This window comes from Physeter macrocephalus, chromosome 8, assembly GCF_002837175.3.
Source record: "Physeter macrocephalus isolate SW-GA chromosome 8, ASM283717v5, whole genome shotgun sequence".
Lineage (NCBI taxonomy): Eukaryota > Metazoa > Chordata > Mammalia > Artiodactyla > Physeteridae > Physeter > Physeter macrocephalus.
The window spans coordinates 16,475,996-16,503,860 of NC_041221.1; the positions used below are offsets into that span (position 1 = coordinate 16,475,996).

Genomic DNA, 27,865 nt, shown 5'->3' on the forward strand with positions numbered 1-27,865 from the left:
AAGCGCTGTTCCTATGTGACACGCGCCTCAGAGAAAATGCCAGCGGGGTCTCCCTCCCAAGGCTGCGGGGCTCCAGGCTGCCACCTCGGCGGCTCTGCGTGGTCGGGGCCACCACGGGGGACGCACTCCTGCTCGTGGCGAGCTCACTTTCTCCGTGGCCGGGGGTCCACGTCGGGCAGGGGTGGTGGCAGCCCACATGGATTTTATGGAGTTTTCTCGTCGCGACAAGGAAATAAGCAGCACCCCCATCTCACACCCGGGCCCCGGCCCTCCGTGGGCTCTGAGCAGACCTCTGTGACGTGGGGACACGTGGCCCCACTTCATCACCTTTTGTATGGCTTCCGCCATTTCACCTCCGCACAAGTAGGCAAAATACGACACGTGGCATTTTAATACGAGCAAAACAAAGGATCCAGAAGCCACTGTGAGCGCGGGGTTCTCGGCAGGGACGCCGTCATCTGCAGTTACCGTATTTCCCCTCCGCACGTGGCTGAGAGCAAGCTGTGGGCTCCGGGGGCCTGGGGCGGGCACGGGGGAGAGGGAGCAGCTCTAGCGCACAGAACACGACTCAGACGTTTCTACCTGCGGGACGGGCACAGACTAGGTCAGTTTCACAGCGGACAGAGGGTGCCTCCCTGTGGCGCAGAGCGTGCGAGCAGCCAGAGGGGGGGACTTGAGCGTGTCCGGCGAAGCAGAAGGTACGGAGTGGGAGCGGCCCTCCTTTCTCTCAAGACTCAGGTTTTCCCTCTTCGTTGCCTCTGTCCTGCCGTGGGCGGCGCCCTGCGGGCCTCTTTCCTCGGCTCCACTCTACACCACGAGCCAGTGGCGGAGCTGGAAAGAAAACAGGGCTCATTCAGACGTGGACGTGAAGGGAGGTGCTCCGCGGATGAAAGCAGCTCCTGGGCCGGCGGCCCGGCTCGTAGTTGGGAGATCCCTGAGCAGAGGGGCGGCTGGGGGACCAGCACTGCTCCTGGGGCACCACAGACCTGACGCCCTTTGTAACTTTACGGAGACAAGTCATCACTTCACAAAAGAGATGTCGGCGGGCACAGTGGCCTCGAGGGGCCGGAGCGTGGACCAGCAGCCTCTGCCATCCCTGGCCGGTGTGACATCAGCTGCTGGACAGACACCGGACGCCACGTGCCTGGGCTGGTCCAGAGCGCTCGCCCACTGGCTCGCACGTGACCTGCGATGCCGCTGGCCCCCTGTGGCTCCGATCCCGACCCAGTGGAGCCCTGCAGCCCGTGGCGCTGTCTGCTCTGTGTGACCCTGCGGGTGGGGCACGAGGCCTCGTTCACGCTCGGGGAGGGGTGAGATGGACAGGGCCCTAGTTAGTTGTCCACAAATGTCACCGCCTGTTATTACCCAGCTGTTAGTTCAGCCTGTTTTTGAGCACAGGCCATTGGATCGCACTAAATGGCAAGAACCGTGTTTTGTAAACGTTTCCAGACAAAGACGGGGCAGGGCTTGTTTCTGACACAGCCACACCGGGGTAGGAAGATGCTGCCTCTGGTCTCACCGCAGGGCCCTCCGTCACCATCGGGAGAACCTGCTTAGGACACACCCACACAGCAGCCAGAGGGCAGCCAGAGGGCAGGGCTTGACCAGGGACGCCCCGGGGGCCGGAGCAGTGGCTCCGTGGTGACTTCAGACCAGTGCTGAGGCCGGGGGGCCACACCTGGGACCCCAGCTGAGACCCGACCCCGGCGGGGAAGTGGCCCTCTGTCCTGGCCACAGATGAGCCGAAGGCGACCGTCTCAGAGGAAGGTGTGCTTACGAGGCTCTCAGAGTCCCCGCGGGTGGAGATGGAGCCCTGAAGCCGCAACCAGGAGAGCAGAAAGGCAGGCAGCAGCCACGCCGAGCGGGTGGGCAAGAACCAGAAACTCCAGTTCAGATCCCCACGGACCAGAGAGGCTGTGATCCTCAGATTACTGGGCAGCCGTGTAAGAAGTGGTTTAAAAAGCGATAGATGCCACTTACAGTGCTGTACAGTTCACAAGGCCAACTGCTGCTTCCAGAGAAGTGAGCAACGCAACTGTCAGTGAAGGGGGTACGTGATGGAGACGCTTTTCCATAACTGCACACGTGACACTTCCACGTGCAGCGTCAAAGCGAACGGCCACAGCTACAGACAAAGGTATTTCTGGCCCAGGGAATTCCCTGGCGGTCCAGTGGTTAGGACTCGGCGCTGTCACTGCCTGGTCGGGGAACTAAGGGCCCGCAAGATGCACAGCTCAGCCAAAAAGAAAGAAAAGCTATTTCTGGTCCAGATGGAGTAACGGGGACTGAACATATTCTACCATCTGACACAGCTTAAAAGGAACAAAATATATACAATAATGGGTTTTCAGACACAGGAGGCCAGACGACTAAGGACAGATTCCCCGAGGGAGACAAAAGCGGGGGGATCTGTCCAACTGCCCCACTGCGGCCTCGGGGGGCTTTCTGGGCTTCAGCGGGGGAGGGGACGCCCAGGTGGGGCAGCGAACCCCTGGCCTGATGAGGTGGGGTGAGCGCTGGGGAGCCCAAGGCGGCTGGAGTTCACAGGATGGAGCTGCAGAGGGCCGAGTGCAGCACTGAGAGCCCTGGGCACGTGCACAGGGACCCGAGGGTTCAGCTGAGCATTCAGGGCACTCGAGGCCGGAGACACCCTCCCGGCAGGATTCGGGAAATGTCTCTGCAACTCACAGGACGGGAGCTGTGCCCGCCCCGCAGCCAGGCTGGAGCATCTCCTGGATCTCGGGGCGCCGGGTAGAGTGTTCACCCAGCTCTTGCACCAGCATTGGAGACCGCCCCCCAGCTAAACGCCGCTCTGGTCCCACCTAGCAAGTCTTAAAAACCAAGTCCCCCAAAGATCAGACTGTCTCCGAGTGACTTAATGACGACCCACAACAGAGCTCAAGAATATGTAAAGGAGCACAAATATCTCCAGCCTCTAACAAGGTAAAACTCACAGTATCCGGAATCCAATTAAAAATGACCAGATGTGTGAAGCAGCAGAAAAATTCAGTCCCTTATGAGAAAAGTCAACTGACACTGACCCGGAACAGACACAGATGTTGACACTGGCAGATGAGGGAATGACACAGTGATGATAACTGCAGTCCATACATCCAAAAAAGGTAAGGAGAGGCATGAAGGACATAAAAAGACCCAGCGTGAACTTCTAGAGGTGAAAACTACAATGTGTGAAATGATGGGTGTGCTGGATGGGATTATTAGCAGATTAGACTTTGCAGAGGCAAAAAATTAGTGGACTAAACAAAAGCAACAGAAAGCACGCAAAATAAAACACACAGAGGGAAGAGAATTAACGTGGCCTAAAATACATGTAACTGGAGCCCATGAAGTGGGTGGGACAGAAAAAAATGGAAGAAATGATAGCCCCAAATTTCCAAATACACTGAAAAATAATATAAACCCACAGTTCCAAGAGGCTCAGGGGACTGTGGGTATGAGAAGCGTGAAGTACGGTGCTGCAGCCGTGCACAGTGGAGCAATGGACCCAAAGACCCAGTCAGCGTGATGCCCTTCCAATAAATTTAAAAACAACTGAAACCAAACAGTCTACTTTTCAGGAATATAGCAGTACCTACAGATGCAACAAAACTGTGCAGCAGAAAATGCATGGGAAATATTCAGCTAGATTGAGACGGGGTAGACTTCAGGGGCAGGAGGGTGGCAGACACGGAGGTGGATGTGAGTTACTGTCAAGGTGGAGTTTTGTATGGTTGTTCACAAGGGCTTATTTTGTTATGTGGTTAAATAAACAAAAAACAGCCACGGCTGGACTAATGTACAATGGTGCACCCGGACACAAAACCTAAAAAGACGCCTGAAAGAGTATGAGACCCAGAGGAGCCAGGGAAGCCTCATATGGCAGAGCCCAGGATGGAAGCAGAGAGGCAAGGGGCAAGATCTAAGCAGGGCTGCAAAATTCCCAGAACTCACAAAAAATATGAATTTACAGACCCTGGGCACACAAGAGATGCCGGGAGGAATAAGTAAATAAAACTACTTATAATAGCTTTGCAATAATATAAATAAAAGAAATCTAGGCCCAGACACATCACAGGGAAACTGCAGCACCAAATGCAAAGGAAGCTGGAACGGGTCCGGGGACCCCGCCCCATGGGGCCACATGTCTCAGCAGGACTGCAGGGCTGCAGGTGGAGAACCAACATCTTCAAAATGCTGAAAGACCGTAACTTGATCGAGAGCCACATGCCTGCGGAAACTGTCATGAATAAGGGCAAAGTAAAGACATTCACAGACACACAACAGTGAGGAAGTTTATTAAGGCACCCCCATAAAGGAATGTCTGAAGGATGCTTCTTTGAAAGGCAAGAAAATGGTCCTCAAAGGAAAGACGTATATGCCAAAAAGTAGAGTGACCAAATAAACACTGGACATGCACACTTGTCCAGGGAAGTTTCTGGGCAAAATAGCAACAATAATAATAGTGACTAATTTGTGGGTTAAAAATGACATAAATGGAATATTGGACAATAATAGCTTATTAATCTGTAGGAGGAAAATTTAAGTCCTTGTGATATTCAGGACGGGGGTTCAGATAACGTTTAACTTTATACTTAAAGTGAAATATGCATGGTACAATTTCAAAAACAACTATAAAATGAATAGAATAAAGTATATAAATTCCAAACAGAGAGGAAAGAGTAGAACAAGAAAAAAAATGACCAAAAAATCAATCATAGAAGGCAATAATAAGGTGGAAAAATAAACATTAAAAAATGGAACAGGGTTAAAAAATAGCAGAATCAAGCCCAACAGTACCAATAATCACAACAAATATAAATGGATTAATCCGCCCAGTTGATTAAAGCATTCCAGTCTATTTGAGGTTTGCAAAAGACACCTAAATGTTAAGATGACTGCAAAGTTGGAAGTTAAAAGATCACAAAAGACATTTCAGGTAAACTCAAAAGAAACCTAGTGCAGCTGTAGTCACCTCAGACAAGAAGGACTTTAAGAGCAAAAACACAGCAAGGGAGCAAGGATTGGCCAAGTAGATGTGATCATTCTGAACCCACACCTGTCCCAGAAAACAGGCTCAGAATAGATAAAGCAAAATCCAGTAGAACTACAAGGGAAAATTGGACAAATACGCTTTCAAGGTCAGATATCCCATAAATATCTACTGATTACTGAGGGTTAAACAGAGCTAAAATGGGCAAAATTGTAAAAGATTTGAACAACGCAGTTACAAGCCCAATCTAATGGACAGAAGGAGAATTGCATATAAACAATTGGAGAATACATCTCATCTAAAGATACACGTAGCATTTATAAAATTTGATTAGGTACTTGGCCATAAAGGAGTATCAATACACTCCAAAGAATGAGTAAAAAGGCGTCTGAACACAATGCAATTAATTTAGAAATCCATAACAAAAAGATAAATGAAACATGCCCATATATTTGGGAATTTAAAGGCAGACTTCTAAGCATTCATGGGTAGAAGAAGTCACAATGAAAATTAAAATATGCTTAGAACTAAATGATACACAAAATGCTATGTTAAAAGTTGTGACATATAGCTGATTCACTTTGTTATACAGCAGAAACTAACACAACATTGTAAAGCAATTATACTCCAATAAAGATGTTAACAAAAATTTCTAATTATAAGAAAAAAAACAAGTTGTGGAACACAGCCAACAGGGTATTTTGAGGGAAATTCTTAGCCTGGAATGCTTATGTTAGAAAAGAAGAAAGGTTGAAAGTTAATGATCCACGGTCTAAATTAAGAAGTTAGTAAATGTATGACAGAGTAGACCAATGAAAGTAGAAGGGAGAAATAATGGCAGAGCTGAAATGAACGAGACAGAAAGCAAAGCACAAACAGAGCATCCTGCACCAAGTCGCGACCCTTCAAACTGCATAAGGGGAAGTTCTCTGTCCCAACAGGCCCCCACCCCCACCCCTGCCTAAAATCATGCCCCTTACACAGCTTTTGAGTCAGAGCGTCCACGTCCTGGAAGGACTTGGCTGTGCAGCACTCACAGCTGACGCTGGCGTCCTGACCGAGCGCCTCGCTCTGGGGCTGGAGGAGGGAGAGCACCCACCCAGGTCACCTCCGCCCCCAGCCAGCAGGGGGAGAGCGGCACTCACTGTGAACTGGCGCACCTCCCCTCTGTCCACCCGCTCGGCCTCCCTCTCGGGCGTGATGGCGTAGGCCAGTTTCTAGAAGAGAAGGAACAACTGTGGGCGCCGGCCCAGCCTCAGCGGGGTGAATGGGCCCTGGTCAACTGCTGTTGGCGTGGGAGCTGATGGCTTGGGCCTCCTTAGACCCTGGAGCCAAATCCAGCCCAACTCGAAGTAGCCACTACCGGAGGAGGTTCATCTCCACGTCAAGCTCGCGGTGGGCCCTGAGCAAACGTGTCCTCCGTCTCTTCCAGGAATCCTGGCATCAAGATGTGAGGTGGAGGGACCTCCGTGCCCAGCCCACCCACCCCCTCCTTCATAGGTGACGCAGGAGCAGGCCCGACCGACTGCGAGGCCCAGAGCCACCCCCGGCCCACACGAGGGTGCCCGCCTGGGGATCCTGCCGGCCCTGCTCGGCCCCGGGTGGACTCGGCCCCAGGAGAGGGCGGGGCCCCTGCTTCCACCCCCAGCCGCAGACCACTGCCCTTCCACCTGCACTGCACGCTGTAGAGCATGTGTGCACACACAGAGACACACACAGGCAAGTACGCACGTGTATGTGCACACGTGAGGACACACATACATCAAGACAGGCACACACAGGCGTGCGCGCACACACACACACGCACACACAAAGACAGGCACACGCAGGCGCGCACACACACACATGCACACACAAAGACAGGCACACGCAGGCGGGCACACACACACACGCGCACACACAAAGACAGGCACACACAGGCGCGCGCACACACACAACACACACAAAGACAGGCGCACACACACACACGCACGCACGGGCACAGCCCACCCCCACACCAGCCCACGTGTCTCTGGCATGATCACCGGCCCCTCCAGCCCCTCCTGCTGGGCAGAGATGAGCAGGCGGGAGCAGGCCTGGGACAGGGACACCCGCCTGACCTTGTTGGTGGCCTCACAATCGGGGGGGGGGGAAGGGCAGGTGAGGGAGACCCGTCCAGATACACACCTCCCTCGAGGAGCCGGGCAGGCTGCAGAACTTGTAGGCAGCGTAGATGGGGACCACGGACATGGAGGATGCAGCGATGGCCCAGCCCAGCGCGTTGGCCCACTCGGGGAAGATGTAGGCTCCGTAGTGCGGGGGCCTGAAGGTTGCGATGCTGACCACGACCACAAACTGAAACCGAGGGACAGGGGTCAGGGGCGGCTGGGGCAGGGGGACCAAGCGGGTGGCTCCGGTGGAGGGGCCCCCGCACGACGGGACTGGGCCGTGAGGCCGGGCAGCGGGCGTCTGTGTGCACTCTGCAGACTGGGGCTGCCGCAGGACGGGGCAGGGTGCTCGCGGGGTGCACATCCCTCCAATTCTTAAGTCTGATGGGCGGGGATTCTCTCACTGTCCCTTGTAAACCTCGCAGGTTGCCACACGGGGAGAAGCAGGACACCTGGCTGGTCTGGAGGTCACAAGCCCCAGGCTGCTGGGTAGCTGGGGGTGACCAGCAGCCCCTGCAGGTTTGGAGCAGCTCAGGGAGCTTGGGGCTTGAACTGGGAACCTCACCCCGACTCCACCTCCTCTCTCACTGGCCCTCGGGGTGGAGGGAGTGCTGCCCGAGGCCCCTGCCCAGTCCGTGGACACCCTGGGGGCCGCTGGGCTGGCTGGGCAGGAGGAGGGCCAAAGTCACGAGGTGCTCGCCGGCCTGGGCTCTGCACTCAGAGCTGGACGGCCGCTGAACGGCTGCCTGGGGCCACCAGACAGGGCAGGCAGTTCCAGCTTCGTGAGCCATCGGGGCTCGGTCACGGCCACCCAGCTCTGAGGTTGTGGTGTGGCTGCGTGGATGAACCAGCACGGCCGTGTTCCATCGCAACAGGCGGTGGGTGGACCTGGCCGCAGGCCCGAGCTTGCAGACCCTGGCCTGGACAGGCAGCTACTGGGGAGCCCTGGGGGCCGCGCTGTCACAGAACCCGAGCGGCTCCCGTCCGGCCTCGCATCTGCGCACCTGTCTTGCCAGGCTCTAACCCTCTCTCGGGCCCCCAGGCAGAGGTCAGCTGATGCCCTCCAAGCACGGGGGCCGAGCGGGACGCACTCGGGCCGTAATCGGGTGGGAGCCCTGCCTCCCATGAGTGGCTTCTCAGTGGCTCCAGTCGGCGGGGGGAATCTTCAGGAGACCAGAGGATTTGGGGGGCCGGCCTGCCCTCCTGCCTGAGTCCGGTGGCCTGCTGACTCCCGCCCGTGGAGACCCTGGGCCCCGGGCAGCACCGAGCCCCTCCCCCAGCATCAGGCGTGCGTGGCCCCTGCTGGACCGGGTAGTGGGGGAGCGGGGAAGGAGGGGCCTCACCAGGAGGAAGCAGGGGCTGATGAACTTCCAGCACAGCCGCCAGTAGAGGCTGGGCCGCTGCCCGGTCATCTGTTTGATGTCGTCACTGAACTGCCACACGCCTGCGGGGAGGTGGCCAAGCAGGCGGTCAGCGCGGCACCTGCCCGAGACGGGGGCCCCGCCGGGCCCTCCCCGACGCCGGGCCACCCGCAGCAGACCCGGAGCTCGGGCTGCACGCTGGTGCCCAGGCCGCCCCGCCCAGCCGCCCAGGGGTCTGGCTGACCCGGCCCAGTGCATGTCCCCGTGGTGACACTGGGGTCACCGATGACCCCGAGGGGCCTGGGGGGGCCTCCGCCCTCCTCCCATCTCAGGTCCTCCTCCCCGTGGCCCAAGGCCATCCCTGCTTGCCCTCTGTAATCACTTTTTTTCATTTACAAAAATCACGGTAAAATACATATAACATAAAACTTACCATTTTAACCATTTTTAGTGCACAGCTCAGTGGCATTGAGTACATTCACACTGCTGTGCAAGTACCACCACCACCACCTCCAGAACTTTCTCATCCTCCCCAGCTGAGACTCTGTCTCCATTAAATGCTCACTCCCCATCCCTTCACCCAGCCCACGCCACCCCTCATCCTACTTTCTGTCTGTGTGAACCTGACTCTTCCAGGGGCCTCGTGGGAGTCCTCCAGGATCTGTCCTTCTGTGGCTGGCTTATGTCACTGAGCATAAGGTCCGCAAGGCTCATCCATGTTGTAGTAGCCTGTGTCAGAATGTCCTTCTTAAGGCTGAATGACATTCCGTTTATGTAAACAGTCATTCTTTTGTAAGGAAAGCTACTTCTAGAAGCTCCATGTGCCACAGCTTTCTCCAGACCTTACAGTGATTTCTCTTGCCCCGAGCCTGGCCTGGCCTCTGGTCATGTGACAGCAGCTGGTTGGCCGAGTCTTGTGTCACATGTGGGGACACAGCAGAGCTACACCTCCATGCAGAACCCCCTCTTCACACTCCAAGCCCATCAGCAGATCCCGGACTCGGACCCTGGAGAAGTGGGGTGGAGGAGGCTGAACTCAAAGGCCAGCAAAGACGGGCGTGTCCACCAGGCCCCTGGGGCCCTCAAGCAGGTCCAGGGCAGGCCAGCCCCTCCTGCGCCAGGTCATCCTGTCTGAGACCACAGGGACCTGGGGGCACGGAGAGGTGGGCGCGTTCGGGGTGTGAATTGCCGTCTGGAGAAACAGTGTGACCTCTGTCTTCGGAGGCTTTGGGGAGCACCTGGTCCCTGCAGGGCCAGCCTCCCTCCCGTCTCCGCCAGCCCCACGTGCATGACGGCGGGATGCGTTTGAAGCCCTTGCTCTCTTTCTCTAGGTTTTATTTTGGGGTGGGGAGATTATAATTTAAAGCTATAGACAAGTATTGATTCCAGGTGCCGATGAAAGCACAGAGAGCTTGATATTTCCCTTCTCTGTGGAAAAGTAAATATAATTGGAAGAGTGTTCTTGGAATATGAACTATTTGCCAGCTTAAGCCTCTCAAAGCTAGACTGCTTTTCAGGTTATAATTCCAGGGCCGAGGCAGAGACCATGACGCCCTGATGCGACACCAGGGCTGCTGCGAAACTGGCTCTTGAAGAGCACAGGCCTTTGGCTTTGGGCCGAAGTACAGACACGTGCAGAGGAGTGTGTACCCGTTATCTCGACCCTTCACTCCAAGCTCCCCCAGAGATCCCTGGCCAGCAGAGCTGGGTGGCACCATGACCCAGGTCACAGGAAAGAAACGGAGAGAAAGCAAGGTGGGCCCGGGCAGCAGGCTGGGAAGGGCACAGCTTCTGCAGCTGTCAAACCTACAGCAGGACATCCCGGGAAACACGGTGGACACCCCAGGAGGGGCCGGGGAGCACGGCTGCAGGCTGGGCCGCGCCTCTTCCAGGGGCTGCCTGCTGACCAGCAGGTCCCTGGCCTCGAGGGGCTCCCGGTCCTGATGCATGAACGAGCGCTGGACCGGGCTGGGGGGTGGTCTGGGGTCCGGGTCGTGCTGTCCGCGCAGGGTCAGGAGTTCTGGCCTGGCACCGAGCAGCGGCCCTCTGAACACCACCGTCACCCCTCCCGTCAGCTGAGGGCCTTAGCGGCACGTCCCCAGAGAGAAGCCCCCTCAGCCTGTTCCCCTGCCCCCTCGGTGCTGGTCGACTGTGCTCAGCAGACGCGGAGACCTCGCCTCCGGCACCAGCCAGTGTCCCAGAGTCCTCGCGAATCCTTCCGCCTCAAGATCCAGCAGCACGATTACGTGGCCTCACCGGGCGCTCTGGCCGCAGTAAGGATTTCGGGCTGCCGTCCAGGCTGTCTTCATCGACCCATTGAACGGCTGCCTGCCAAGCCTCCTCTGTGATGTGTGGTGACCACAGTGCAGGGCAGCTTTGCCAAAAAGGAAGCAGCACAGCGACAAAGCCCAGGGACGCCGGCCCGGCCGCTCGCAGTGACGGCACGGGGGCTGGGTCTTTGCGGTTGGAGCGCACCAGCCCCCCGAGGAAAGCTCCGTCCTTACCGTAGAACCAGGCCACCCCGATGACCTCCATGAGCACCCCGAAGAGGATGGACGTGCCGGCCGCGAAGTGGTCCAGCAGCGTGAAGACGTAGATGCCACCCTAGGAGGGAGGGGAGCGCCTGCTGAACTCGGGGTGCCCGGCGTGGCGCGCCTCGCCCTCGAAAGTGCTCCTCTTCCAGAGCATCAACCTGGCCTGCGGCTTCAATTGACAGGCGACTTCTATTTTACTCCCTAGAGAGTGTTATCTGAATCGCTAAAATTCAGTCCACGAGCAGCTACTTAGGGCCCCATCGATTCCGAAAACCAAAAACTCCTCTCCTCCCCAACGATTAGGGATGAGAGCAAGCAAATGCCAAAGTCGGCGGGGCCTCTGTGAGGGGCAGGACCTGGGTCCTGCATGCCCCCGGCCGGCCTCCCCTGACCCTCCTGCCCCACAAATCCAAGGGCTCTTCCCAGGGCGCTGTCCAGGTTCTGAAACACTCCAGACCGAGTGCTCGCTCAGGCACCCAGGGACCGCGTGCGGCCACGGCGACTCTGAGTGACCGTGGCTCCCTGCGTGTGTCCAGGGCCGCCCCGAGCGCGACCACAGCCACCCGCGTGTTACAGGTCACGGGCTGTTTGCGGGGCTGCAGCCCTTGGAACTGCTGTGGTTCTGTCTGGTCTGACAGCACTAACCGCCGGTGCCCAACACCAAACGCTAATGAGGCATCGTCAGGCGGGCGCGCGCAGGCACGTACGTTGGTGACGCAGAAGAGGGAGAGCAGGAAGGTTGCCAGCACGATGAGGAGGGTGAAGAGCTCGCGGTGCTTGTGCAGCAGCTGGAACTCATCGATGAGCCCCGTGATCACCGACTCCATCCCGCCCATCTGCAGCCGACACAGGCAGAGGGGCGCTGGGGGCGGGGCCGGCGCTCGGCTCCCCGCCCAGGCCCCTGTACCGGGGCTGCTCTGGTGACACGGCCACTGGAGAGGGAGGACCTGGGGTGGATGCCCCGTCCTCCGGTGAGGATCCGCCGGCGGGGCGGGGGGGTGCGGTGCCACGTGGCCCTCATAACACCGTCCCCTGCGTCGCCACAGAGCCTCGGCTCTGCTGGGCCTTTCTAGGCCGGTGTCTGTCCCACAAGCACGGCTTAGTTTCGCTCCCAGGGAGGACCCGGCCTGGCCACTGGCCATGTCCTCACTGATTAGGCCCTCCTGACTCCCGGTACCGTCGTGATGGGGTGTCGCCCAGAGGCCCGGCCGGCTGGGGAGCCTCTCTGCCCTGCTCTGTCGGGATCACCTCCTCCAGGAAGTGCTGAGGATGGGAGTCACCGCCAAGGGCTGTGCCCAGCCCGCGGGCAAGGGACAAGGCTGACGGGGAGGCGGAGGTGGAGGGCTACGGGGCGTGGCCAGCTGTCTCGTGGCGGGGATCCGTGGCCCTCTGCGCTTTCCCGGAAGCTCGGATGAACATGGGGCCCGAGGTCTCGGCTGTCGGTCCCCGGCGGGCAACGTGGAGGAGGAGCGTGAGGAAGTCCGCCTACCGAGCCAGCGCCCTCGCGCACGCAGGGCCGCCACAGCGCGCTCAGGGGGCCAGGCTGGAGCCTCCGCTTCCCGCCCCGCACGGCACCCTCCCTCCTGGCGGCCGAGGGGCAGGGAACGCGTGAGTCAGGCTGCCCGGGCCCCGTGTGTCCCGTCACCCCGTCGCCTCGTTTTCCTGCGCTGCCCTGCTGCCCCCGGCCCTGTGCCTGTGTGTTTGGGACTTGCAGGGGGCTTGCTGTGCCCCCCTCCCCGGGGGAAAGAAGCGGGGAGGGTTGGCCCGAAGCCTCCTGGCCGGTTACTGCGGGCCCCTGCCTCCCACGCAGGGGCTCCGCGCAGGCGCAGGGGTGTGGGAGACCCGCGGGGCATCCGGGGCCGGCCTGGCCCCGCGAGGGCTGGCCGTCGCCGGTGGGCGCGGGGCACGCGGGGCGCCGAGGTCACTCACGGCGCTGTCGATTCCCAGGGTGAGCAGCATGACAAAGAAAACCACGGCCCAGACGGAGGAGAGCGGGAGCGTGGCGAGCGCCTCGGGGTAGATGATGAAGATCAGCCCCGGCCCTGAAAGCAGAGCCCGCGTTGCTTCCCGCCGTCCCGCCCCGCCCCCACCGGAGGCCGCAGGAGGGCACGAGCCCTGCCCTCCCTTCCCTCCGCTCGCTTTGGAGAGTCCTCCCTGCTGGGATTCAGGGCCCAGGACTCTGGAGAATGGAAACTGGATCCACGGGGCGGAGGGCCTCCGTGCTGTCCCCTCCGGCCCCCCACCGTCTCCCGGGGCTGTGCGGGCCCTGGGGCAGGAGGGGGCACAGCCAGCGGGAAGGGGGCGGGAGGGGCTTCCAGGGCTCCTACCCTCCAGCCCTGCAAACACTCGGGGCGCCTCCCGGTTTGCGCGGACGCACGTGCACGGCCCACACACTCAGGCACGCTGTGGATCATGTAGCCCGCACTGTAGATGCTTCTCTGTGCCAACGTATTACTCTAAGTGTCATCTTTAAAAACCACGTACTGTTACAGAGATACCACAACGTAGCGAGTGCGTCTCCGTATGCTCCTGGCAAAGCAGTGTGTACGCGCCTCCTCTGACTGTCCCTCGGATGCACTCCTGGGAGTGGGACTGCTGGGTCGGCATGGGCACGTGCGGGGACCGCACCTGCTCCCTTACCCCCAGCAGGTGGGATCCGGGTGGAGGTGGGGATGGAGAGGCTCAGGACTCAGCCAAGACTCAGGCACTTTGGCTGCAAATGATCCCAAAGTAAAACAGATGCCCACAGGAAACTGCTAGTTGATCATTTTCATGGGTAACTTAAAAAGACGTGCCATGTAGCTCACTGGCACGGTCTCCCGAGTACTTGCTCACGGAGGTGTAACATAACTTTTCCGGTTCCCTCGCCCTCAGCGGGGCCTGTGTCGGGTGCCAGCTGTTAGGAACAGGGCACTTACTGATCCTTCTAGAGAATCAAACAAAGGCCAGAGCCAGGGTCCACCTCCCAAGGTCTCTCAGGAGCCCTGGTGTCAGGCCTGTGCTCTGCAATTCCCAACCCCACGGAAGGAGCAGGGTTTCCGGTGTGGGACGAAGGGGTGGCTCGTTTGAAAAGCTCTACGGTCTAAATGCCACAAACCCAGGAAGATAACCATACGCTCAGCTGAACGTAAGGCCAAGATCCTCACCTTTCATTTCTGTTCCTGGGTTAACATTTCACCCTGTTTTCTTGAGAATTAGAGCTATAAATGACATTTACTTTGCTTGTCATGGAAATGCATAGAATACATTCAGCTTACTTCAGGGGTTAATGGAGGTTCTTGCAAACTATTGCTATTTATCATAATAAAGGGCAAAAGAGCGGTGAAAATGCATAAATGCAAGAGTGAGTAAATTTCACTGCTCTGTATTTATTTGCATTATGTTCCCTTTCTCCTGCCTATATTGGATTTTTTTTTTTTTCCTACAGGAAAGAGTATGGATTTGGAAACAGTTGCTGAGATTTCACCCCAGCCCCCAGCTTTCCCACCGCAGTCTTGGAGGGGTCTGTCTGCCCCGTCTCCAAACCTGTTTCCTGCTTTCAAAGTGCGGCTCCAAATGGGACCTAATGAAACTTCAAAGCTTTTGCACAGCAAAGGAAACCATAAACAAGACGAAAAGACAACCCTCAGAATGGGAGAAAATATTTGCAAATGAAGCAACGGACAAAGGATTAATCTCCAAAATGTATAAACAGCTCATGCAGCTCAATATTAAAAAAACAAACAGCCCAATCCAAAAATGGGCAGAAGACCTACATAGACATTTCTCCGAAGAAGACATACAGATGGCCAAGAGGCACAGGAAAAGCTGCTCAACATCACTAATTATTAGAGAAATGCACATCAGAACTACAATGAGGTATCACCGCACACCAGTTAGAATGGCCATCATCAGAAAATCTACAAACAACAAATGCTGGAGAGGGTGTGGAGAAAAGGGAACCCTCTTGCACTGTTGGTGGGAATGTAAATTGATACAGATACTACCGAGAACAGTATGGAGGTTCCTTGAAAAACTAAAAACGGAACTACCATATGACCCAGCAATCCCACTACTGGGCATATACCCAGAGAAAACCATAAATCAAAAAGACACATGCACCCCAATGTTCACTGCAGCACTATTTACAGTAGCCAGGCCATGGAAGCAACCTAAATGCCCACCAACAGACGAATGGGTAAAGACGATGTGGTACATATATACAATGGAATATTACTCAGCCATTAAAAGGAACAAAATTGGGTCATTTGTTGAGACATGGATGGATCTAGAGACTGTCATCCAGAGTGAAGTAAGTCAGAAAGAGAAAAACAAATACCGTATATTAATGCATATATGTGGAATCTAGAAAAATGGTACAGATGAACCGGTTTGCAGGGCAGAAGTTGAGACACAGACGTAGAGAACAAACGTATGGACAGCAAGGGGGGAAAGCGGCGGGGGTGGTGGTCATGGTGGTGGAATGAATTGGGCGATTGGGATGGACATGTGTACACTGATGTGCATAAAACTGATGACCGATAAGAACCTGCTATGTAAAAAAAGAAATAAAATACAATTCAAAAATTCAAAAAAATAAAGGTGCGGCTCCCAGCACTCAACTTCTCAGAAGTGGATGGGCTGACGGGGCCGACCCGTGGAGAGCTCAGGGCGCAGGTGGGGTTGGCCCTCTGTTCCCCTCAGCCCCTCCCTGAAGGCCACCCTCCCGCTCAAGAGTGAGAAGACCCAGGAGGAGATCGGTCCCCCGGCCCCCGGGAGAAGAGGGGCTTCCCAGGGGAAGGGAGGGGCCCAGCCCTGAGCAGGACGGTCTCGGTGGGGGGGCCCTCCTGGCTCACGCACAGAACGGTCCTGCAGGCCGGTGAGGGTGGCAGCCGTCGCGGGAGGCCTTGGGGTCCTGGACTGACCTAGCTTCAGGCTGCCTAAGCCACGACTTTCTGCCCAGCACCCCGGGGGCTCTCTCCCGCGGGGCCCGGCTTGGCCCCCGTGTCACCTGGGCCCATGCTCTCCCCGGCCCACTCCCCCTCAGCTAGCTTCCTGGTGTGCAGACACTCCGTGTCCCTGTCGGCAGGGTGAGCAGGCGGGGAGCACGGGTCTCTGTTGTCACCGCGTCCAGAGACTTCAGGGGATCCTCGGCTATTATCCAAATCCCATCTACACGTGCCATGGCCGCTGGGTATTTGGAGGAAAAGCTTTGGAACAGATCAACTGCTATGTCCAAACCAGCCCAGCTTCCTTCTGTCTGACCACACCGAGGTCCGTGCCGCCTGGACCAACTCGGAGCCCTGAGCTTCACGTCCCTGGCCAGGTGTAAACAACGGCGGGGGCCGCCCAGTGAGGGGACCCAGGCCCTCGTCTTCTGCAGCCGAGCGGGCTCTGCAAGGAGCACTGGGACGGGGCAGACGTGCCCCAGCCTCTGCACGCGGCACGGTGGCCCGAGGGCGCGGGAGCAGGGGCCGCGGGGAGGCCGTGGGTGCGCTGCACCCAGGATCCTGTTCTCGGTCGCCTCAGCAGCTCTTGGGAAGGGCTCTGGAGGCCCGTGCATTTCCCTCTAGGTTTGCAGGGAAAGCACTCGTCGAGAACTGGGCAGCCTGAAGAAGCTGGGAGCGGGCGGGGTGGGGGGGACCTGCCTGCCCGGGGCACTCACCGTCCTTGGCCACGTCCCCGATGGGCACACTGTGCTTCTGGGCCATGTACCCCAGGAAGGAGAAGACCACGAAGCCGGAGGAGAAGCTCGTCAGCGAGTTGACGGAGGTGGTGATGATCGCGTCTCTGCAGGAACAAGACGTGCCGTCTCAGCACCCGGCCTGCAGCCGCTGCAATTTCCAGTCATTATGCGTAATTTACTGCGTCTGGGGCAGGCAGCTCCGGGGGCGCTTCCCCAGTCGAGCAGGCCAGCCCCAGAGGCTGTCCAGGGCTGCCCTGCGGGAGGGAGGCTGGCACCCGGTGATGGTGACAGGACCTCCCACCTGGACCCCCCACCGAGCGGCTTTGGGCTCTGGCCAGACGTTGGCTAGGCCAGGCCCTACGGCCCGTCCATGTTTGCCTGGGGACCGAGGGACTCTTGGGAGTTCTGGAGAGACTCCTCAGTGCTGAAGGCGAGACAGTCCCACCAGCAAAGCTGGGGCTCCAGGTGGGGTCCCTAGCCCTGCTCGACAGGGGCTGCCAGGCGGGGATTTGAGATGTCTCCCGGGGAGCTCGTTAAGATGAAGGTTCTGACGGGGCGGGTCTGCTGGGCCCCAGATGCTGTGTTTCCCATTCGCTCCCGGGGGTGCCGTGCTGCCGGCCTGTGGACCCCACTCTGACGGCTGAGAATTCAGAGAGCAGGGGAGGAGGGGGCGCGGGGTCAGCGCTCCTGGTGCCCGAGTGGAAGGACGTCTGCAGGGTGCTCAGACCCGGGGGGCTCAGGGGGGGCTCAGGCGGGGGCTGTGTGGCCCTGCCATCCAGACTCCACCTTCGCGCGGCCCTCTGGGCAGTAGTCAGTCTGGCCGTTTTGCTGTGCACACCGCTTTGTATTTTTAGCGCATGTTTATCCTCATGATATGAAAGAGAATAAAGACAGGCTCATGAAGGTCAAAGAAAGCAGTCCTGGATGACATTCTTTCTCTGTTTTCAGAAGAATTTCAGGGCCAGCAAGTGGCTGCAGGCCACTCAGGCCGTCCAGGCTGGGCGGCCCCAGCTGAGATGCTGCCAGAGCCCTGGGCGCACAGTGCAGCCACTTTCCGGCTTGTCCTGGTGCCGGGTCCCCGGCGGCCTCTGCACGGAGTCTGGGACGCCCCTGGGGCCTAGGATCCCTAGGTGCAGGCTGGGTGGGGGCACGTGCGGGAGGAGACCGACCCTGAGTGCTGGGAGGACCAGGCCGGCTGGGTGGGGCGGGGGAATGGAGGAGGCGGGCAGGGGAAGGGGCCTGGGTGGGGGGGTCCGGGACGCCTCCTCCCAGGGAGGTGATCAGCATCTTCACTGCTCCAGTGCTCCCTTAAACCACAATCAACATCGTGCCTAGAGCTTCCCTGTTTAATTTCCACCTTACAAGCCATTTGGCTTAGAGTTGCAAGCACAGCTCATTTTCCCCTCCCTTCATCCAGGGACACATTATTTCCTAAAGTCAGCGATGCCCCCCCATATCAGCCGTGTCCCCACTTGATTCTGCAGACCCCCTTCCAGGAGCCCAGGACTCACCTGTAGCAGTTGTTGGTGAATTTATTGTAACTGGAGAAGGCGATGAGCACGCCAAGCCCCACTCCCAGCGAGAAGCATATCTGGATGGCGGCGTCTATCCAGACCTGTGCGGAGCAGGGGGACAGACAGAGCGGCGGTGAGAGGTCCCTGCCGGGGGGCACAGCCAGGCCAAGGACAGGGAGCGGTCATGGGGTGGTCCCACAGACGGCCGCACCTTCGATGCCAGGGGCTCCAAGGAACAGGGTCGAACTTAAACTCGACATCATTGTCAACAAGCAAATGTCATCTCAGGGAATAAACCTTTCCCCGTTGCTGGCCTGAGAGAGCCTGATACACAGGGGGCTGCGTCTTGTTGCAGGACCTGCGCTTTCCATTACTCCAGCTGGTGAGGGTTGGGCTGGCCCGTGATCCTGGTAACAGCAGTAATTTATGAAAATGCTGTGTGATGTGCGTGCCTCGATCAGACACGTGCCCACCAACACCTGCTTTCTGTCCTTCCCATGGAAGCACATAGTGAGTGCATGGTGAGAGCACGGTGAGTGCATGGTAAGTACACAGTGAGCACACGGTGAGTGCACGGTGAGTGCACGGTGAGTACACGGTGAGTGCAGGGTGAGTACACGGTGAGTGCACGGTAAGTACACGGTGAGCACACGGTGAGTGCACGGTGAGTACACGGTGAGTGCAGGGTGAGCACACGTGAGTGCAGGGTGAGCACACGGTGAGTGCAGGGTGAGCACACGGTGAGTGCATGGTAAGTACACGGTGAGCACACGGTGAGCGCACGGTGAGTGCAGGGTGAGCACACGTGAGTGCACGGTGAGCACACGGTGAGTGCAGGGTGAGCACACGGTGAGTGCAGGGTGAGCACACGTGAGTGCAGGGTGAGCACACGGTGAGTGCAGGGTGAGCACACGTGAGTGCAGGGTGAGCACACGGTGAGTGCAGGGTGAGCACACGTGAGTGCAGGGTGAGCACACGGTGAGTGCAGGGTGAGCACACGTGAGTGCAGGGTGAGCACACGGTGAGTGCAGGGTGAGCACACGTGAGTGCAGGGTGAGCACACGGTGAGTGCAGGGTGAGCACACGTGAGTGCAGGGTGAGCACACGGTGAGTGCAGGGTGAGCGCACGTGAGTGCACGGTGAGCACACGGTGAGTGCAGGGTGAGCACACGTGAGTGCAGGGTGAGCACACGGTGAGTGCAGGGTGAGCACACGTGAGTGCAGGGTGAGCACACGGTGAGTGCAGGGTGAGCACACGTGAGTGCAGGGTGAGCACACGGTGAGTGCAGGGTGAGCACACGTGAGTGCAGGGTGAGCACACGGTGAGTGCAGGGTGAGCACACGTGAGTGCAGGGTGAGCACACGGTGAGTGCAGGGTGAGCACACGTGAGTGCAGGGTGAGCACACGGTGAGTGCAGGGTGAGCACACGTGAGTGCAGGGTGAGCACACGGTGAGTGCAGGGTGAGCACACGTGAGTGCAGGGTGAGCACACGGTGAGTGCAGGGTGAGCACACGTGAGTGCAGGGTGAGCACACGGTGAGTGCAGGGTGAGCGCACGTGAGTGCACGGTGAGCACACGGTGAGTGCAGGGTGAGCACACGTGAGTGCAGGGTGAGCACACGGTGAGTGCAGGGTGAGCACACGTGAGTGCAGGGTGAGCACACGGTGAGTGCAGGGTGAGCACACGTGAGTGCAGGGTGAGCACACGGTGAGTGCAGGGTGAGCACACGTGAGTGCAGGGTGAGCACACGGTGAGTGCAGGGTGAGCACACGTGAGTGCAGGGTGAGCACACGGTGAGTGCAGGGTGAGCACACGTGAGTGCAGGGTGAGCACACGGTGAGTGCAGGGTGAGCACACGTGAGTGCAGGGTGAGCACACGGTGAGTGCAGGGTGAGCACACGTGAGTGCAGGGTGAGCACACGGTGAGTGCAGGGTGAGCACACGTGAGTGCAGGGTGAGCACACGGTGAGTGCAGGGTGAGCGCACGTGAGTGCACGGTGAGCACACGGTGAGTGCAGGGTGAGCACACGTGAGTGCAGGGTGAGCACACGGTGAGTGCAGGGTGAGCACACGTGAGTGCAGGGTGAGCACACGGTGAGTGCAGGGTGAGCACACGTGAGTGCAGGGTGAGCACACGGTGAGTGCAGGGTGAGCACACGTGAGTGCAGGGTGAGCACACGGTGAGTGCAGGGTGAGCACACGTGAGTGCAGGGTGAGCACACGGTGAGTGCAGGGTGAGCACACGTGAGTGCAGGGTGAGCACACGGTGAGTGCAGGGTGAGCACACGTGAGTGCAGGGTGAGCACACGGTGAGTGCAGGGTGAGCACACGTGAGTGCAGGGTGAGCACACGGTGAGTGCAGGGTGAGCACACGTGAGTGCAGGGTGAGCACACGGTGAGTGCAGGGTGAGCGCACGTGAGTGCACGGTGAGCACACGGTGAGTGCAGGGTGAGCACACGTGAGTGCAGGGTGAGCACACGGTGAGTGCAGGGTGAGCACACGTGAGTGCAGGGTGAGCACACGGTGAGTGCAGGGTGAGCACACGTGAGTGCAGGGTGAGCACACGGTGAGTGCAGGGTGAGCACACGTGAGTGCAGGGTGAGCACACGGTGAGTGCAGGGTGAGCACACGTGAGTGCAGGGTGAGCACACGGTGAGTGCAGGGTGAGCACACGTGAGTGCAGGGTGAGCACACGGTGAGTGCAGGGTGAGCACACGTGAGTGCAGGGTGAGCACACGGTGAGTGCAGGGTGAGCACACGTGAGTGCAGGGTGAGCACACGGTGAGTGCAGGGTGAGCACACGTGAGTGCAGGGTGAGCACACGGTGAGTGCAGGGTGAGCGCACGTGAGTGCACGGTGAGCACACGGTGAGTGCAGGGTGAGCACACGTGAGTGCAGGGTGAGCACACGGTGAGTGCAGGGTGAGCACACGTGAGTGCAGGGTGAGCACACGGTGAGTGCAGGGTGAGCACACGTGAGTGCAGGGTGAGCACACGGTGAGTGCAGGGTGAGCACACGTGAGTGCAGGGTGAGCACACGGTGAGTGCAGGGTGAGCACACGTGAGTGCAGGGTGAGCACACGGTGAGTGCAGGGTGAGCACACGTGAGTGCAGGGTGAGCACACGGTGAGTGCAGGGTGAGCACACGTGAGTGCAGGGTGAGCACACGGTGAGTGCAGGGTGAGCACACGTGAGTGCAGGGTGAGCACACGGTGAGTGCAGGGTGAGCACACGTGAGTGCAGGGTGAGCACACGGTGAGTGCAGGGTGAGCGCACGTGAGTGCACGGTGAGCACACGGTGAGTGCAGGGTGAGCACACGTGAGTGCAGGGTGAGCACACGGTGAGTGCAGGGTGAGCACACGTGAGTGCAGGGTGAGCACACGGTGAGTGCAGGGTGAGCACACGTGAGTGCAGGGTGAGCACACGGTGAGTGCAGGGTGAGCACACGTGAGTGCAGGGTGAGCACACGGTGAGTGCAGGGTGAGCACACGTGAGTGCAGGGTGAGCACACGGTGAGTGCAGGGTGAGCACACGTGAGTGCAGGGTGAGCACACGGTGAGTGCAGGGTGAGCACACGTGAGTGCAGGGTGAGCACACGGTGAGTGCAGGGTGAGCACACGTGAGTGCAGGGTGAGCACACGGTGAGTGCAGGGTGAGCACACGTGAGTGCAGGGTGAGCACACGGTGAGTGCAGGGTGAGCGCACGTGAGTGCACGGTGAGCACACGGTGAGTGCAGGGTGAGCACACGTGAGTGCAGGGTGAGCACACGGTGAGTGCAGGGTGAGCACACGTGAGTGCAGGGTGAGCACACGGTGAGTGCAGGGTGAGCACACGTGAGTGCAGGGTGAGCACACGGTGAGTGCAGGGTGAGCACACGTGAGTGCAGGGTGAGCACACGGTGAGTGCAGGGTGAGCACACGTGAGTGCAGGGTGAGCACACGGTGAGTGCAGGGTGAGCACACGTGAGTGCAGGGTGAGCACACGGTGAGTGCAGGGTGAGCACACGTGAGTGCAGGGTGAGCACACGGTGAGTGCAGGGTGAGCACACGTGAGTGCAGGGTGAGCACACGGTGAGTGCAGGGTGAGCACACGTGAGTGCAGGGTGAGCACACGGTGAGTGCAGGGTGAGCGCACGTGAGTGCACGGTGAGCACACGGTGAGTGCAGGGTGAGCACACGTGAGTGCAGGGTGAGCACACGGTGAGTGCAGGGTGAGCACACGTGAGTGCAGGGTGAGCACACGGTGAGTGCAGGGTGAGCACACGTGAGTGCAGGGTGAGCACACGGTGAGTGCAGGGTGAGCACACGTGAGTGCAGGGTGAGCACACGGTGAGTGCAGGGTGAGCACACGTGAGTGCAGGGTGAGCACACGGTGAGTGCAGGGTGAGCACACGTGAGTGCAGGGTGAGCACACGGTGAGTGCAGGGTGAGCACACGTGAGTGCAGGGTGAGCACACGGTGAGTGCAGGGTGAGCACACGTGAGTGCAGGGTGAGCACACGGTGAGTGCAGGGTGAGCACACGTGAGTGCAGGGTGAGCACACGGTGAGTGCAGGGTGAGCGCACGTGAGTGCACGGTGAGCACACGGTGAGCGCAGGGTGAGCGCACGTGAGTGCACGGTGAGCACACGGTGAGCGCAGGGTGAGCGCACGTGAGTGCACGGTGAGCACACGGTGAGCGCAGGGTGAGCGCACGTGAGTGCACGGTGAGCACACGGTGAGCGCAGGGTGAGCGCACGTGAGTGCACGGTGAGCACACGGTGAGTGCAGGGTGAGCACACTTGAGTACACGGTGAGCACACGGTGAGTGCAGGGTGAGCACACGGTGAGTGCAGGGTGAGCACACGGTGAGTGCAGGGTGAGCACACGTGAGTGCACGGTGAGCACACGGTGAGTGCAGGGTGAGCACACGTGAGTGCAGGGTGAGTACACGGTGAGTGCACGGTGAGCACACGGTGAGTGCAGGGTGAGCACGGTGAGCACACGGTGAGTGCAGGGTGAGCACACGGTGAGTGCAGGGTGAGCACACGTGAGTGCACGGTGAGTACACGGTGAGTGCAGGGTGAGCACACGTGAGTGCAGGGTGAGCACACGGTGAGTGCAGGGTGAGCACACGTGAGTGCACGGTGAGCACACGGTGAGTGCAGGGTGAGCGCACGTGAGTGCACGGTGAGCACACGGTGAGTGCAGGGTGAGCGCACGTGAGTGCACGGTGAGCGCACGTGAGTGCAGGGTGAGCGCACGTGAGTGCACGGTGAGCAGGGTGAGCGCACGTGAGTGCACGGTGAGCACACGGTGAGCACACGGTGAGTGCAGGGTGAGCACGGTGAGCACACGGTGAGTGCAGGGTGAGCACACGTGAGCGCACGGTGAGCACACGGTGAGTGCAGGGTGAGCACATGTGAGTGCACGGTGAGCACACGGTGAGTGCAGGGTGAGCACGCGGTGGGACATGAAGAAGGCCTGTGGAGCCGACCGTGGCTCTGACGCTGTGTGCTTGCTGGGGGTGGCGCAGGTGACATCAGGCGCTGACACACATGACAAGTGAAGGCCTGCAGTCGATACTGGACCAAGGAGGTATTTTAAAAGTCAGACACGACCCTCTTGGGTCGGGGTGATGTGGAGACCACCTGGTGATGGTGAGGTGGGCCCCCCTTGGCCCTGCAGAGCCTGGGGCAGGGATGAGGAGGAGAGTGGAAACCCACCCTGGGGGGACTGGCCAGACCCGCCGGGCTGGCGGGTCCTGGGGGCTGTCCCCACGGCCAGCAGTGCAGGCCTGCGGGCCGGGGTCCTCAGGCAGTGACTCCAGAGCCCCTCAGCCGGGGACACAGGGCAGCTGACCTGAGTGAGGCTGAGTGAGGGGCTGGACGTGGAGCCCACACGCCAGGACCAGTGGTGCTCGGTCCTTCGGGCAGCACGCCCGGTCGTGGGGTCACCCCAGCACCGGGGACGGCACGTTTCCCAGCCCGAGGCCTAGAGTGGCCGGGGGGGCAGGGGCACAGGGGCCCAGGGCCCCCCGCGTGCTGGTCATCAGCCAGCTTGTCTGGGCACGTAGCTGCAGACAGAAGCCGGGGTCGCCGGGGGCTCCTATCTCCTCTCGACCCCAGGTCCTCATGGTGGTCAGTGGCCACCCCGGGGCCTTTGCACGTGCGGCTCACCCGTCAGGATACGCCCCCCAGCCGTCTGTCCAGGCCTTTGCTCACTGCCGCTCCTAGGACCCAGCTCCAGAGCCAGGCCACGGTCCACCCTGGGACCCGCCTGGGCAGCCTCTCAGAACCGACCTGGACTTGCCCTTCCTTCACTTCCCTGCCTCCTCTCTCCTGCTGGAATGGAGCCCTCCCGGACAGCGCTCTGTCTGTCCCAGCCCAGACCCCGCCTGCCCGATGGAGCAGCTCCACGAGAGCTGCAGATGAACGACTGAGCGTCTGGATGGCCTGGGAGGGCTGGACCGCTGGATGCCACTGCGGACAGTGACGCTGACCCCAAAGGCAGTCCCCTTCATCCCCACGGGGATCTAGAAATGGCCCCCAGGATGCAGGGCAGCCTCCACGTCAGAGCAGAGCAGGGTCCCCGGTGCCAGGGGCACAAGAAGGGACGGAGCCGACAGTTACTTCCGCCCCATCCACTGGCTGGGCAGGCCCCTCAGTGGCACCTCTGCTCCCACCCGGCCTGGACCAGGGACGACCTGGCCAGGCCTCTCCCTGCGGCCCCTCTGGACTCTGAGCCACCATGGCTGAACCCCCAGGGCGTGGTCAGGGACGAGCCTGCGCCCCGATCTGGGCCAGTCCCCAACCACATCCCCTCGGGGCCCCCCACGGCCAAGCCCCAGGGGAAGGGTGCCAGGGCCACTCGGTCTCTGAGGGAGGCTGCCCTGAGCCTGGGAGAGGGCGTACAGGCAGCACCTGGGCCCGGAGCAGCCCTGGGAGGACAGCTCAGGACAGCCGCCAAGCTGGTGAGGCCCAGGCCCTGCCGTGTCCTGGAGGAGGTGGTGCAAAGTCAGCCAGAACCCCGCGGAGGGACCCGGAACGGCCCCACCCTCCAAGCTGGGGACGGCACAGACCTGTCCTTTGGGGACCGCGGCCTCCCAGGGGCCATTGCTTGTGGGCCTGCTCTGTCCTGGTCTCTGCTCCTTGCCTCCCAGCTGACGGGACTGCTAGAGGCAGGGACACTCAGGTCGGGTCCAGTCCTGTTGTGTCTCCGTCGCCCACCACCTAGGTCTGTCTGTCTGTCATCCATCCGTCATCTACTGCCTGGCTGTCTATACCCATCATCCGTCCGCCTGGAATCTATTATCTGTCTCATCTGTCTGCCAGATCTACCTCGCTAGTGACAACCACCAGTTGCTACTTTTCTCTGCTTTCTTCGCACCCCTGGCGTCTGTTTTGCGCACTCTGTCTGTGCTGTCTGTCCTTCCTGCCCGACGCATGCCGCCTGTCCGTCCTGCCCGACGTCCCACTTCTCTTTGACTTCCAGATCACGCCCACCTGGCCTTGCACGCCCAAGGCCACCTCCTCCTGCCGCCCACCCCAGCTGCCGCGGGCTTTCCCGAGGACGGATGCCCTTCTGACCTCTCAGCTCCCCGGGCTCGGCTCTGCAGCTGTGGGGCCCCGGACCCGCCGCCGGACGGACTCTCCCTTTAGCCGTCCGTGGAGGCCCGTGTGCTGCCCCCACAGGCTCGGTCCCCGGGTGGGCTGCCCTCGCCTGCGCGCTCGTGGGGCCGAGACAGTGGCGCTTTCCTCTCGCTGCGTCTCCGCGCCCGACCTCCGCCCTGCCAGCTCCCCCCGTTCGCAGGGCTCCTGGGGTCGGAGCCCCGTCTGCCTCCCCTTGTCGCCCTTCCTCCCCACTGCTGCCCCGGGGGGACCTCCGCCGCTCACAAGCCGGCAGCGTCAGGCCCCGGCCCTACACCTCAGCCGAGGCCGCCCTCCCCGTCATGCTTCTCCCTGGGTGGCCGCTGGGGCCCTCCCTCTGCTCCAGTCTGGTCCGCCTGGTTTTCCAGTGACCCCGCCTTCCGCCCACGGCCACCCGCTTCGGGGCCTGTTCCCCTGGGATGCTGCTGCCTCTCTCTCCACCCCCCGCCACCCCGCCATCGCCCGGCCGAGCCTCTTCTCTTCACGAGGTTGTCTTCTCATTTCAACCCAGAGTTGCTTCTTCCTTTGCTGAAGAAACCTGCAGCCTGACTGCGGACTACGTCTTGGCCACGACGCGGTCACGTCACGCCTTTATGCCGGGGCGCCGGGGTGTTTGACCCTCAAGGTCTGGCTCCCGGGGGGGCCCAGCTCACGCAGCCTCAGCCCGGCGCCCAGGACGCCTCCGGGGCCAGAGCTTGTGGCTGCGATCCAGCTGAGCGGCAACACCCTCGGGCGCAGACGGGGCGGCCCCGCGGGTGCTCCTCCCCGGAGCCGGGGGCGTTCCTCCAGGGAGGGCACGGCCCGCGGCGAGGAGGTCGAGGGGCAGCCGACTCCCGCTCCCTCCCTGCGGAGGCCTAGGTGACCTGTCCCCTGACGTCCTTATCCTGGTCCGTTCCGCTGCTCGCCGTGCCCGCACGGCCCCTTCTCACCCGGACAGGGACTCTGCTGGGTGGGCCCGGCACACGGCGAGGTGAGTGAGGATCGCTGCCCGGCTGCAGCCTTTGGGGTCTCCTGCCTGGGACGTAGCGCCCATGACGCACCTGGTGGCCCACGGGGACTGGGGCCGCGAGTGGAGGGCGTACTCACCGAGGCCTCGCAGAGCCGACGGAAGTCCACGCTCAGGTACGCCCTGATGCCGTCCACGGCCCCAGGGAGGGTGACGCCTCGCAGAAGCAGCGCGAAGAGGACCACATACGGCATGGTGGCCGTGATCCACACCACCTGGGGAGGGCGCGGTGTCACCGGGCCGCGCCGGCCACAGGCTGGCATGGCTGGGCACGGGGTCACCCTCATGGTTTCTGCTCAGAGGGGGGCCTCAGATTGGGAAGCCCGGCGTCCCAAACAGTCAGAGGACACCGGCTCAACAAACGCCTCCTGGAGCGAGACTGTCCGGTGCCTTCTACCCTGTACGCTGTCTTTCCCAGGGATTAAAATAGGACAGACAATTTGGCGAGGAAGGAGCACGGCTTCCCTGCATTTGGGCCACGGCAGCAGCAGCAGTGGCCGAATCTCTGATGAGGGAGACGTGAGTGATTTGCACTGATTGTGCAAATGGGCACCTGGATCACTTGTGAGAGATGGACTCTGGGCCGTGGGGGAGCGGAGGAGAGCGCCTGTGGCCATCGGGAGACTCTCCGGTGCTGGAAAGGCCCTGCAAGTGTGAGGCCGCGTGGCCGGGGGCATTCTGGCCATCGTTGCTTTGGGCGCCCAGATAATGACCAAAATGTTCTCATCGGCAAAAATATGTTGTTGTGCTTGTCTTCACGCTGAAAGCACTCTCTTGACATCGTTCTGCAACCACAGCCACCTGTCCCAACCAATCATGGCCACCTGTCCACTCCCCAACCCACCGCGGCAACCTGTCCACTCCCCAACCCACCGCGGCAACCTGTCCACTCCCAACCCACCACGCCCACCTGTCCACTCCCCAACCCACCACGGCCACCTGTCCACTCCCAACCCACCACGGCCCACCTGTCCACTCCCCAACCCACCGCGGCCCACCCGTCCACTCCCCAGCCCAC

At 60.2% G+C, this 27,865-nt stretch overlaps 1 protein-coding gene across 1 annotated transcript in view; it reads right to left on the minus strand.

The window, feature by feature from the left end:
- Nucleotides 1-773: 773 nt before the first annotated feature.
- The window catches only part of SLC6A3 (solute carrier family 6 member 3), a 41,681-nt gene continuing 14,589 nt past the window's right edge, over nucleotides 774-27,865 (minus strand). Inside the window, exons 5-14 of the mRNA XM_007105663.2 lie at nucleotides 26,928-27,062; nucleotides 18,209-18,312; nucleotides 16,677-16,801; nucleotides 12,962-13,074; nucleotides 11,740-11,868; nucleotides 11,003-11,102; nucleotides 8,481-8,581; nucleotides 7,157-7,324; nucleotides 6,136-6,207; nucleotides 774-831 (exon numbers count right to left, since the gene is read on the minus strand). Of these exons, the coding sequence (XP_007105725.1) occupies nucleotides 808-831; nucleotides 6,136-6,207; nucleotides 7,157-7,324; nucleotides 8,481-8,581; nucleotides 11,003-11,102; nucleotides 11,740-11,868; nucleotides 12,962-13,074; nucleotides 16,677-16,801; nucleotides 18,209-18,312; nucleotides 26,928-27,062 (1,071 nt within the window). The 3' untranslated portion in view covers nucleotides 774-807. The remainder of the gene's footprint in view (nucleotides 832-6,135; nucleotides 6,208-7,156; nucleotides 7,325-8,480; nucleotides 8,582-11,002; nucleotides 11,103-11,739; nucleotides 11,869-12,961; nucleotides 13,075-16,676; nucleotides 16,802-18,208; nucleotides 18,313-26,927; nucleotides 27,063-27,865) is intronic.